Raw genomic sequence first — 14,173 nt, 5'->3', positions numbered from 1 at the left:
CTGAGAATGCCATTGGCTGCTGAGAATGCCATTGGCTGCTTCAAGTCAGCCGGGCTGCAGGCGGTTGCAGGCGACGCCGGCGCTGCATGAAGTCGAACGTACCTAATGATGATAAAAGTTGTCATGCACTACACACAAGCCACGTTGATCTCATGTTGCCCTATTCTTATTTTTATACATATATTATATTTTATATTTACATTAATTGGTTCTTGGAATTAGACTATTGTACATTTCTACTTTTTTTATTTAAGATCCGTATATGTTTATTGTATGCACCTTCCTGCCACAGTAAATTCATTAGTTTGTGTAAACTTACATGGCGAATAAACCTGATTCTGACTCTGTTTATTTACAGTTAAACAAGATGTATATTTCAATCCTATTACCTTGACCTATGAAAATAACACAATCACATGAAATATGAAATGTATTTACATTCAACTTTAACCGTGAAGACTCAGTCCTAAACAGCTAATCTAAACTGGAGAAAAGTTATTCCAGTGCCATAGGTGGCAGTAATGAACCAGTAGCGTTTATACCTACCGACGTTTCACAACACTGAACGAGAAAAAGAAAGACTTGTAGTTCTTGCTCTACTCGTGAAGAACAGATTCAGAACAGAGGACAAGCCATTCAAGTAGGTACGATACGATAAGTAGACTATTTAATCGTCATAAAGTGTAATAACACTACTACTTACCTTACAGTGTAAATCAACACATATAGCTGACGTTTACCACATATTCGAATCCAAATGTTTTGCAACTACGTACTGTCGTATTCGGCTGTTTGTTGTGCTATTTTGTAAATAATCAGTTGTAGCATTACTATTACTCTAGCTAGCAAGTTATCCGTTTGACAACCGGACTAGAATGGAAAACACACAGTCCACAAACATAATTAAGTCGTTATACTTGTTATCAAGATATATTATATCAAACATCTAGCTACATGTCTTACCAAGTACGTTTGATTTGCAGGATAGCAATGTCTGCTGCTGTTAGCTAGCTTGTTAACAAGCTAACCAATTCTCCTAACAAACTCCGCACATGACCCCCACATTGGCACACCACGTGCAATTCTGTTTATTTTTTTGTTTTTTAGGTTGAGAGGTTCATAGCATTGACCCCGATGCTGTCCACTGTTATCCGCAGTGCTCGTCAAATTTCGACCACCTCTACCTTTACGAGGACCTTAGCCCACTTCAAACCCCACATGGACGTAAACCCCAACCGGCCTGTCGAAGGGATCATACGGACCAAGCTCACCCAGGCTCTTGAGCCTGAACACTTAGAAGTTCACAATGAAAGCCACATGCACGCCGTGCCCTCTGGCTCCGAGTCCCATTTCAGAGTCCTTGTGGTCAGTCCACGCTTTGATGGCCTCTCCTTAATAAAGCGCCACCGCTTGGTCAACGAAGCTCTAAGTGAGGAGCTCCGAACCTGTGTCCATGCTCTGGCTATCCAAGCTAAGACCCCTCAGCAGTGGGGCAGCAACCCCAGTCTGGCCAAGAGCCCTCCCTGCATGGGAGGCTCAAGGGGGGATCACACAGTCGAGGAGAAACTCAAGGCTGGGCAGGAGTGAGCTCAATGGAAGTGTCAATTTTACATTTAATATATGGCTAATGTGATCAGTTAAATACCCTGTTGTTAAATAAACCTTTTTTTCTTATTGAAATCATAGTCTGACTAACCACAACCACACTTCTGCCTTTGAAAATGGGATGTTTGCAAAGATGGTTACCTATTAAAGTACAGTGGTTTCTGAGCTGACATAAGTTCTCCTTTGTCTAATTATAAATATTACATATTTTAAAAGTGTAACTAAACTCCAAAATCGTATTTTTTTTATTTTACCAGAACGCAGCTTTTGAAAATATGTAGTGTTAGCCTAAGGCTGAGGCAAGTTCTGTTACAAGACAGTTTGCAGAGAATTGGCGTCACTGCCAGTTCCTCAGTTTGCCCACTTGAGGGCAGCATAACGTAAAGCTACAGTTTGTTGAATATGATGGAGACAGGCCTTCGGTCATTATGTCTAGTTTGTTGTCTGAATAAAAAGAACAGTATGCGGAAAATCTAGATAAAAAATATTCGTTTATTTTCAGCAAACTCAGGTGGTGAAGTGGAATTAGGGCCGACTCGCTTAGGCGGAAAGAGAAGGGTTGATAACGGTGGTCTAACAGTGCCTTGAATTAACATTACTTAGAGCAGATCAGGTATCCTTGCTCGATTAGAGTTAAATACCGACTTAACGTGCCTAAGACTTTTCACTCTCGAGTGAGACAAGAGGTTGTCTCGTGTTTGATATATTCTTACATTTTCTGTGTGCATGTGTTGCTATTTCTGTCTCTAGAGGCTGCATGTGTGTCAGTGTGAAGGCCTTCTTGCCCTTCTCTCAATGCCGATGAGTAGCCTATAAGAACACTGTTATTACAAAAACATGGAAGAGTAATGGTAAAAAAGGAACATGACTGAAACCAAAACAATAAACAACCCATGATTTTCTTCATGTCCTTTATATAATTGAGAAATGACTTTGTAATATTTTGACAGTTTTGTTTTGCTGTAGGCTAAATCAACATACAACTAGAAATCAACACGTTGCGAAGACTATAACACATTTTTAATCGGATTGCTTTAAACAATGCAATAAATCTGTGGGGAATGCACCATTGCTACAATTCCGAAGTCCAAAGCTTTCAAAAGCTCATAAAGGTGCTTCGTCGGTGGAATGCAGAGTCAACTGAAGGTAAAGCTTGTTGACTTCTGCAGTTGTTCTCCGGCTGGAACAGACAACCTGTCAGGCCTCACAAAAGGGCCCTGTGAGGAGAAGGAACAACTGGTGTCACTGGTTTGTAAAAAGAAAACAGTAACCACAACCAGTTTATGACCCTCCCCTGTCCACTTGTGTCAGACCTTAAGGAAGACTTACTCACAGGGCAGACCTTCAACAGAGAGCAAAGGAATTGCAAAACAGGTCTTGTGTTTGGAGATGCACAGAATATATCAGTGTCACAATACCAGCTGCTCTTTTGATGGAGAGACATGTCAAGTACTCAAAAGTGATGAAGAAGAGTGCTTGGACTTGCCTTACAATTACATTTAAACTTTTTAAGACATTTAGGTAGTACATCACCCAGCTAGCCTTTACATATCTTCCACAGAGAAAATTACCAGGTTGGTTTGAATGTCTTAATAGGCTATGACTTGTTATGACATGTATACAGCTGTCTAGTGTAGTGAAATAGACTTAATGTAAAATTAAAAGGCATTCCTTGATTTAGAGAACTAAAGTAATAGTAAAGGTTCTAAGTAATTTGAGTTAAATTGATAACATTATGTATAAATACATAATATATTTTACAATATGGAAAATCAACATTTAAAATCAACACAGTTTACCATTGTGAATTGACTGTACCGAAGAAGAACTGAGCGCAACCCTGCTAGGTAGTCTGCCTCTGTTCTATCCCACGGCCATGATGGATCAGTAGGCCAGTAGGTCTCAAGGCTGCCTGAGTAGCCCGGTCTGGGTCCTCCATCAGTGGGAACCCACCTCGGCGGCAGGCAGGCTGGTCCTGCGTCAGAGCCCCAGGACGGATGGTGCCAGGACGGACCGGGGTCGGCTGGGACCCTGGGCAGGGCATGGTTCCCGCGATTGGATGCCCCCCCTGATTTACGCTCCGGCTCCGGACCAGAGGGCTGCCTCTGCACAGCTGACCCCTCCAGGTTGGGGGTCAGAGAGTGGGCTGGAGGGAGGGGGGGGGGGGTGATTGGGGTATTAGCCACCACCAAATGGGTGTCTGAGAAAGGCTGGTATGACCGTCTCAGGGGACTGGCCTCCTTCACGTCTCCGCTGGTCAGCTGCAGTGTCTGTGCAGCATGTGTGCGTGCAGGGGGAGAAGGCCTGTTAAACACGTTTAATTAAAGCCCACTAATAACAATAATCGTCAAACATTTATGTGTTTTGAATGATAAACCAGATATTGTTACTGGACAGAAAGGATTTATGGGAAAATGCCACTGATAATAAATATCAAAGGTTTATTCCTACAATCATAGTTTTTTTCAATCAATAGATACATAGATAAATAGATACATAGATAAAAACCTTTAACGTAAGACACTGATGACGAAAACAAAAACTATTAGTATGAGTTCGCAAAACAAATCTGATAAATACACATTGCTGGGTTTACTGATGAGAAAAAAAAACAAAGTTGGATTTAAGGTGCTGGTAATAGCCTATTAAGCCCTTTAATTGGAAAGTTTTCTCACTCTCGCACTACACTGCTCACTAATGAAATCAGTGAATAGGCGTCTTGAAAGAGAGGAACAAAAGGAGAGATAGGGGGAAGACAATATCCTTGTGTGGGAGAATTAGTTACACTCAGTAGTCTAAGTATTCAAAGCAGATAGAAAAAGGGGCTAGTGTGTGTGTGTGTGTGTGGGGGGGGGGGGGAGGGGGATTAAGAGAAAAGTCCACACAGGTGGGCTGCTGTGAGGAGGGGGTCACATGACAGGACGTTACCTCGTTTGATAAACAACAGCCGGGTCCACTGGAGGAAGGAAGGTAGTTATTTTATAGGGGGAATTAACCGGCCCTCCACATCAGGCATTTATTAGCGTAAATCTCCCAGGTGTGCCAAGTAAGTAAAACATCTAGGAGCTTCACGTTGATGTGGAACAGCCTGGATCAATACTTTTTCATGACAAACAGTAAATAGTCCCACTGCCCATATTTGTATTTGAACAGTAGTAATTCTAAACTATCCAAACAGATTGACAAGAACGAGGTTAACATATCTACAACTTCTTCGTAATTATATTTTGTGGAAATCTAATTACCCAGTATAATCGTTTCACTACTCCATGTAAAACTAGGTTTTTCTCCGACGGTTCGAAATGAGATGTCAAGTTAAGTGAACATCTGCATCTTCACAGATGTGTCTGCCTTTGTGTCAATGGTTTTTCCATGACAGCCGTAAGTCATGAGAGTTCAAGCGAGGCTGGTTAGGCGTGTTTTTGGGCCAGAGTGCACAGGCCAAGGCCTTATCCCTAAGCCCTACACACTCAGTCAATGACACGTATGCTTTTCCTTCTCACCCCTCGAGGGCACTAACCAGGGGAGTGTACATGTCAAGACAGATGGGACAGAGATAAGACTCCCTCTTTCAACCCCTCTCGCTGTCCTCCCTCTGCCCTCTCTCTCGGCTCCCTCTCAACTTTTGCGCAACCCTCTGTGATCTTCACTCTCACTTGCTATCTTTGAACCCTGTTCTCATTCCTCCCTCAACCTTCGCTCAACTCTGTCAATCAGCTTTCTTTTACTTTCCCCCCCCCCCCATCTCTCTATCGATCTTTGCGTTGCCTCCCACACCGAGCCTTGTTCAACTCTCCCTTCAACCTTTCTCCAGCGCCTTATCAACTTTCCCCTCAACTGTGTCTCATGTCAACCCCCCCAATCTACCCACACACATATCTACCCCCCATACACTGTACATCCTTTTTCAACATTTTCTAGACCTTTCCTCAGTCTTTTTTTTCCTAACTTCCATCTCCGAGTCACTTGGCTCACCTCTTAATTCCCCTGTGCTCACTGCTGATGCAGGAAGATTAGCATGGTTGAGCCCCTTGGAGAGCGGACAGGCTTTTTGATTATGTTTCTATTTAACGCGCAGCTTGAAACTATTATCATATCATCGTATTATGTTATTGCTCAGCCCCCCTGAGAATGACTAAACAATGATGTTTTTTTGCCAAGAGGTAGTATGTTATTCAAACAACAATGTTGAAAAAATATTTCTGGGTGTTTGAGTGACAGCCGTGCAGCGCACATGCATGGACGACGGGCTGTGTGGTGGAATGATGTTCAGCCACAAAAGCAGCCATGATCCATGATCAGCCATGAGCCATAATCTTTGAGTTTTATGGTTCTTGTGGAATGTGGAGGTTTATGGTTAGTAAGATGCATTCACAATGATGGCCACTCATAAAGCGTATCCTCAGTGTAAAATGTATCCCCTTTTAAAATACGGCAGAAAAACACTTAGTTGGGATTGAGCAGCTGAATACTTCAGACAAACACCAAATATGCGTAATCACTTGAGAAAGACTGGAGTAATGATGTTTCTCAACCTCAGCATGATCGTGTTTTGGTGACAAGGTTTATTTATGTGATGATACATTCATACCAAACCACAGCTATTCTTTCGCCTATTCACAAACGCAGACACCTGGCAAGAGTGATGTAGCCAACATCAACCTATGGAATAGATTGGTGGGCCCAATGTAGCAGGCACAAAGGTCCTTCATCTGTGAGGTCAGTGAATGGGGGGGGGTTAATCTCTGCTACTCCAGATGTACAGATGACTCAAAAGAACTGCGAACGCTTTGCCGTGAGACGAACGCCGACAAAACGTGATCTATTGTTCATGTGTCGGGCCGCCAGTGATATACTCTATCCTACTCTCTCGGACAAAACATACCCAGCGATTATACAAGCGGGGCTGTTTTGCCTGCAAAACGCCAGCTCGGGGACTTTGGCCACCAGGCTGCTTGACCCTGGGGTCTCACTCTCCTTTGTCTCCACTGACCCCTGTTTCTTTTACCCCCCCTCTGAACCTAAAACCCCTGACCCCCCCCCCCCCCTTCTCCCACACACCCTTCACACACAAATAAAGAAATGGGGCCCTGCAGTTTATTTTATTAGCACTTTGAAACCCCAGCCTTTAAACGGAGAGGAGAGAAAAAAAAATAGAAGTCTTTAATTTGTGGAGTTATTAGGGAGCACATAAAACAACAGGGCTGAGTGTGAAGGGCTGGGTCAACTCCAGGTTTGCTGTATGTGGAAAACAACATCTTTTAATCTTTAAGGGCCCATCTCAATTTCTTCTTTGAAATTAATGGTATTAGCGACTTAAGTGTGTATGTCGGCTCTAAGGGATGTGTATTTGTGCTTTGGGGACTGTATGTTGGAATGTGTGAAAACATGTGTGTGTTAGTGTGTGTGTGTGTTTTAGTAGAAGTCAGTGGAGACTGCACATTTACACGTCTTTCTCAGTCCACGAAGACAACGATTCTTCCAAATCAAGTTAATTCACTCACTCTGTGCCACTCCAAAAGATGATAACATAATTGAGTGACAAGCATTCGATATGGACTGAAGAGGAGGAGGGGGAAGCTAACTTTCGAATCGTGGATGATAATGGCTGGCCAGTCTGCTCAAGAGAACCCTCCAAATGAGGGTGTGAAAGGGAGGTCTAAGGGCATGACATCACTAACTCTACCCCTCATTCTGAACATTGGAATGACCCTGAGGGTACGGGTGTTGACTCTGGCCTCAATTTAGGGTTTGCCGGGGAAAAGAAACACCGGGAAGAGTGAACCGAGCAGACGTTTTCCAGAATTGCACTACTTCCAGTTCTGTATTGATCCTTCTCAGTGTGACTCTAGCTTGCGGAAGAGGATATGTGTTGGGAGGAAGCCCCTACAACTTCCTGTGTTTGCGTTACTGCACGGTAAACACATCCTCTGATTGGGCCACGCTCCAGCGCTTCTGAAGGGTCTCCTCCTGTCCCGGTCTCTCTTTCCTTTCTCCAGTTCCACTTCCCCTCTTCGTCTTCTTTCTCTGGATGGCTCTCGTCGGCTCTCCGACTGTTTAGTAAACACCCTGACAGACCCTCTCTCCCCAAACCTTTCCCCCTCTCTCCCACAAGCTTGCGTTTCTTTGTCTGTGTCCATCTAGGTAGAAAATGGTTGACATCCACTGGTAGGCCTCGGTGGTGTTAGGCTGTGTGCGAGATAGGAGATCCTAAGTGCTCGTTCTGGGAGAGGGGTTCAGTGTTGAGTGCTGGTATCTGGTAGCTGGTATACCTTGCCTGAGGGAGAGGGAGGCCATAAGGCACAACACTGGACAGTTTCCTTTTTCAGAAAGAAAGGTGGTTACTGTTGCTTGAGTCTAAACTCCACACTATTTCATAGAATACCAAAAGTTTAAGTAAAAAAGGAAGCAACTGCCAAATGTATTGTTTTATTTAAAAAAATTCTCATCAAAATACTAAACACAAAATCATGGTAGGGAGGTCGTTTAAAGCCCTGGAGCCGGGCTCAACCCAGACAATCGGACAGAAAGTCAACTTATTTCCAGGCAGACAGACAGACAGACAGACAGACAGACAGACAGACAGGCAGACCAACAGAGAGGCAAAAAAACAGACAGGCCGCCTGACAGATGTACGTCCGTGCTGTAGGCTAAGATTCGTGTATTATAAGTGGCTTGCTCCGGGATGACCAAGTAGGTCAAGAGAACCAGCGCAGGGGTAAAAGGGCTCACAAAGGCGTGAGGAGAAGGTCAACCGTGAAACAGCCCCCTCCTCTTGCCACTGTGACCCCCCAGGGAGGAGGCCATGCGAGGGGACTCCATGGCAAGGTGTGTGCGTGCAATTGTGTGCACATGCATGGATTTGTCAGCGCTGTCATGTGTATGTTCCATAGTGACTTTGTGTGTGTGTATTGTGCAAGTATGTATTAATGAGAGAGAGAGAGTGTGTGTGTGATGCGCATGCACGTGCTCTTTTATGTGTGTGTGAGTGTGTGTGTTGGTGGGTGAGTCCTTGTTATCCACCCTGTAGTCAAACTACCCATCCTTGTCGCACCCTGTCGCCCGCATGTCGCCGCGGTGAGTAGTTTTCTCGCCCTCTCTCCAGATCATCGCCCCGCTGCAACACCACCACTACTTCTGATCTACAATCACCCAAGATTACTTTTGGAGCAATTGAACTCTTTTCTATTTAATTTGATTCATAATTATTTATTATTACTATGAGAATATTGAAACATATTTTAAGGGGTTATTTAGAAAACGTTTTTGGAGAGTATCTATATATATTAAAATAAAATCATGGTATTTTTAAGCAGACAGTTCTGATTATTGGAGACTTCAAGCAGCAACAAGTCTCATCCCCATAAAGAATTACAGAAACATAAAATGGATTCATAACTTCACATGAAATAGGGGACACTTTTATGTCTTGCCTGTTCGGACAAACTTTTGATTCATTCCTCTTCTGTATACAAATGACTGTGATGACATGAGAAAAGGGATTCGCTTCGGTGATTCTAGCTTCCAAACTAGATAAATTGTTAAACTACTCAGAGTGTGTTGCCCTCTGGAACACAATCGATCATCCCTGAGATGGACGTTACATAAGAGCACAGAGGGTGATTTCCCCTGTGAGCTAATAGAAGGCGCCTCTTTCGGCAAATATCTGCATTATGAATGGAGTGACCATTTAACCTAGAGTGACCAGTGACAGCTTGCAAGTGACAATACAGGAATTTACAGTAAATGACTGTCAAAGAATGGGGTGGAGAGGCAGGGTGAGGGGTGGGGGTGGGGGTGAGGGGTGGGGGTGTTAGAATGTGAGATTTAAGAAACAGTGTGTGTGAGTGAATGTGGATGTGAATGGGGAATGTCTGCATTGGTATGTTCTAGGTATGGGAGTTTGTGTGTGTGTGTGAGTGTATGTGAGTCAGGTGGCTGAGTGGTTAGGGAATCGGGCTAGTAATCAGAAGGTTGCTGGTTCGATCCCCGGCTCTGCCAAATGACGTTGTGTCCTTGGGCAAGGCACTTCACCCTACTTGCCTCGGGGGAATGTCCCTGTACTTGCTGTAAGTCGCTCTGGATAAGAGTGTCTGCTAAATGACTAAATGTAAATGTACTGTATGTATGTGTGTGTTTGTGCAAACACAATCATGTTGTTGGAGTTCTGTACTTGAGTTTTACAACAGTTAGCGGCACTTTACAGTTTGTTCACAGTATTACGTGAGTGAGTTAGTAAGTGAGAAAGTGATGGATGGAGGAAGCAGCAAGCGAGGGAGAGAGCAACAGAGTGAGAAAGTGAGAGTGGCCGGGTGTTTGTGTGTGTGTATTAGAACTGGTAGGCGTACTAGCGGGCCAGCGGGTTAGCAGGGAGAAAGGTGGAGGGCCAGCCCAGGGACCTCCACCCCCTACCCCCACCCCCCTGGAGGTCAGGGAGTAGAGGATGAAACCTGTCATTAGGGAGGTGAGGGGAAGAAAGACCCTGGCAGGGGGGCCATTGTCCTGGGGGCGGGCGGGAGGGCCGGCCCTTTAGTGCCTCAAATAACACAGGCCCAGGCCGCCATTGTGCCAGGGTGAAAGGACCCAAAGGGCGGTGGGGGAGAGGTGGAGAGGGGGAGGGCGGTGGTCAGCAGGAGAAAGGACTCACTGGTGTTGGAGTTGGGGGGGTGTTGGGTATTTTTTGGAGATGTTCCTCTTTTTTGTTGGCTCATCACAAGAAAATATCTAGTATTTTCCCCCCAAAAAGAGAGACCAGAGTCCTGTTTTCTTTTTGTGTTATGCTTTTTTGTTTTTACCTTTCATATGCATCAGCGTATGTGTGTGTGTGAGAGAGAGAGTAGAGAGAGAGTGACTGTGTGTGTGTGCACATTGGCTGGGGAGGATTTTGCTTTATTGTCTTAGATTGTGTGTGCGTGTGTGTGTGTGTGTGTGGACATTGAAAGCCATAGTTGACATCTAAGCTGGGTCTCAATGCAGAGTCAGGACCTTTAAGTCATCCAACTGTTTTAAGAGGATGGGTCACACAGATAATGGGAGAGAAAGGCTAAAGACCAAAGCTTTCCTCTTTAGGGGGGCAGTGAAGAGATTCCTTGACGAGCTGTCAGTGCTCAGGACACCCCACAGCAAATAGAGCTGCCTTCAGGAAATATACTTAATTGACAAGTAGACTATAGTAGCTATTCCTACCAGAGAATACCCACATGGTCTGGCAATTTGCAGAAAAAAGAAAATAAATTACAGTGCATACAGAAGACGAAGACATCACTTTCGATGCAGATAATACACCCTAACACTTGATGACAGTACATTACAATTAATTTTTTATTGAACCATTTACCTGTTTATACATAACATACCACTGTTTAGCTAGTTGTGTATACTTTACTTAATACCTTAAAGCTGTTCCCCACCACCAGAACACCTAATAAACAGATTGGACCAATTACTGACTCCATTAGAAGACTTTCACCCAATCCCAAAGTACTGATGACTTTAGAGGGCCAATAAAACTGCTGGGCTGTAACCTTAATGTTAGGGGACCTTTAGACCAGGAGGAACACGCACAGGTCAACACCATCCCACACTTACAACTCCTTGATTAACAGTCAATTGGTTACATTTACATTTACATTTTTGTCATTTAGCAGACGCTCTTATCCAGAGCGACTTACAGTAAGTACAGGGACATTCCCCCGAGGCAAGTAGGGTGAAATGCCTTGCCCAAGGACACAACGTCATTTGGTTGGCATAGCCGGGAATCGAACTAGCAACCTTCTGATTACTAGCCCGCTTCCCTAACCACTCAGCCATCTGACTCCCTGTGGTTCAAACTCTTCTGGATTGAGGAACTCAACCAAATCCAATCTCACCTTAAAAAAACAAGTGAGTCAAAGTTTTGTAGCCTAGAGGAAGTATTCACCTCTTTATCCGTACCAAAGTGCAACACAATGGTCAAAATGAAAGTGCTGAGTCTTGGTTCACACTGGCTTGGTTTGCACTTCTAATCAATGGCCATCACTGATAGATGGAGAATCTGCCATTGATGGGTACCTGGAGTTTGTGAGGCAACTCATTCTTCTGAATAGTGAAACAAAAATAAATGCCATACCATCAAAATGTATCAGACAGCTAATACACCCAATGCCTCAGTTTGAGACAAAGGGAGAGAAAGACAGAGAGAAAGGGTGGGGGGGGGCTGACTAGAGACTTTTAAGCAAAAACTTCTGTACACATTGGCATGAGTTAGGATGTATATTGGAAGTTGCCTAACACAACTTGAATCCATTGAAATGCGAAGAAAATTACAACAAACTTCCATGAAAGGTGAGATCTGTCGCAACTTGTAATGAAGGGAGGAAAAGGAGGGAAGGAGGAGGAGAGACTGCTTGGCCTAATCACTTTCCCTGCTGACTTCACAGGAGGGAGGGAGCAAAAGATCACAGTCCCGCAAGCACCTCACTAGTAGTGGCCCCTGCCCCTCTCTCTACTATCTCCTCTCCACCTTTTCTCCTCCCTCTACCCTCCCAGCCCCATTGAGCCAACGCCTGGGGTGCCTGGTTCTCCACTTCTGCCTACTGAGCTATTGAGGAAGTGATGGATGGCTTCATAAAGAAGACTCCCTCTTTCTTTCTTTCTTTCTTTCTTTCTTTCCTTCTTTCTTTCTTTCTTTTTCTTTCTTTCTTTCTTTCTTTCCTTCCTTTTTTCTTTCTCTTTCTGTACCCCTCTATCTTATTTTTGAACCCCCCCCCGTCTCTCTATCTCACTTTTTTGGTCAATCTTCCCCCCCTCGATCCTCCAATTCCTCATCTTTCCTTGTGTTTTATCCCTTTCCTTGTCTTTCCATCTCTCCAGCTCTCTCTCTGTCTTTAGGGATGGGGGTGGGCGGGTGGGTGCCGGTGAAGGAATCTCTCTCTTTTCCCCCGAGGCTGAGGACAGATGCAGAGGCCTTCCTTTCCCAGCATTCCCAGGGGAGCAAGTAGGGACCGTTCTTAACACCCTATTGGAGAGAAGAGGGAGAGGGGGAAGCCTGGTTTGTTGTCCTGGGGGTCACGTATTAAGAGTCAAGTGATGCATAAGTAATTTTTTGTTTGGGGTGATTTGGGAAAGAGTTTCTTATCGGCTTTGCCTGTAATTGTGCGTCTTTCCTTTCGAGTACCCCATGACATGGGGATTTTCTTAAATGTCAAATTCCTTTCGTCACGCTGACCAACATCTGAATGAATAGAAGTTAAATACAGTTGTCAGTGTCAAAATATTTGGAGATTTTTGGGACCTTTTGACTCTTTCTCACGACAACTTTATCTTATTTTTGTTTGTGACTCTTATTTTGACATTTGTAATTCTCTTGTATGCACTGCATTTGTTGGCTGGCCTTAAAGCTCCAGAGGACATGTTCATACTGAGTGTGGACAGTCACCTCTTACCAGTCTGGTGGTTATTTGTTCCTTTATCCTCAGGCTATTGAATTGACAGCACACGATAGCTACTCTGTCAGGACCCCATTCAGGCCTCATGGCCTCCATAGCAAAGGCGTAAAAATCAGCTACATTTAATCGGACACGGCGGAGGGTTTAAAGAAAAAGATCAAGGGATCTTTCCGTTAATGGATTGGCTACAGTTTAGAGATCCACCACACTGAGTTACCTTAGTTGAAGGCACACCACTCACTAACAAACTAACTCAAACCACATGGCGTTTCCTGGAATTTCTCATCTCTCTTTTGAGCTTCAAACTCAACAAGTTTCCATTTCTACTTTCAAATGTTATTTTAATGTTTGACTCGGGGCCAGCAGGATTTGTTAGACGAACTCAAATGTGTTTTAAATGGATAATAAGTCAATTACTCCAAAATGATACAGAAAAAGAAAAGTCTACAAACGCGCCGTTTGAGAGACCACGTGCTGGTCCTCCAGTCTGTACGTTACAATTTCAAGCTTAAGGCCATGGCAATTCTTAGAAACACACAGAAAGAGACCATGTTCAGAAGGGTCCACCGCAGTCAAACAAAGCAGTAAATCAAGTCGTTTGACACATGTTCGCCAGACAGTTTGTCGTTTGTCGCCGGGCCTGAATGGAACTTTAAGCGAAGTGCGGACGCATCGGTCTGATCGGCATGGTTCGGACACAGCACAAGAGGCCTTTTGAGACAGCTGTAACACTGATTACATTGTGCGAGGGTCCAATCAAAGAGGAAAATGACGGGAGCAGTCACGCCGGACACACACAATGCACAAATGGCAGTGGTCAGATGGTGAGGGAAGAAGAGGTGGTGCTCCAGGGTTTTACAGACGCACTGGGGGCCCTCTGGGGCAGCCTTATGGGAACGGAGGACTCACACCCTCTGGAACACACACACACTTACACACTTTGATACACGTGTAGCTAGACACTGTGACCGACATACACTGACATAGACATGTCGAGACTGATGCACATGCAGATACTCAGATGCACACATGTGTACACGTATTACTGGGATATACGCGCACCCGAGCAAGCGTGCATGCAAGTGCTGCCTCTTATGTGACTGACACACACTTACGTTACACACTGTTACCCACGTATCAAG

General features: G+C 44.4%; 1 protein-coding gene across 2 annotated transcripts; it reads left to right on the top strand.

The window, feature by feature from the left end:
* Nucleotides 1–581: 581 nt before the first annotated feature.
* bola1 (bolA family member 1) lies at nucleotides 582–1,680 on the top strand. 2 transcript variants are annotated; one of them, XM_067238563.1, is made up of 2 exons: nucleotides 582–644; nucleotides 1,108–1,680. In XM_067238563.1, exon 2 carries the CDS (start codon nucleotides 1,135–1,137, stop codon nucleotides 1,585–1,587), a length of 453 nt encoding a protein of 150 aa, XP_067094664.1. In that variant the 5' UTR covers nucleotides 582–644; nucleotides 1,108–1,134; the 3' UTR covers nucleotides 1,588–1,680. The 2 variants fall into 2 exon arrangements, with proteins under 2 accessions (XP_067094664.1, XP_067094666.1); XM_067238565.1 differs by having other exon boundaries at nucleotides 598–640.
* Nucleotides 1,681–14,173: the final 12,493 nt, after the last annotated feature.

Source organism: Osmerus mordax, chromosome 6, assembly GCF_038355195.1.
Source record: "Osmerus mordax isolate fOsmMor3 chromosome 6, fOsmMor3.pri, whole genome shotgun sequence".
Lineage (NCBI taxonomy): Eukaryota > Metazoa > Chordata > Actinopteri > Osmeriformes > Osmeridae > Osmerus > Osmerus mordax.
Note: the sequence above shows the minus strand (reverse complement) of the source record. Positions and strands in the feature narration are given on the sequence as shown.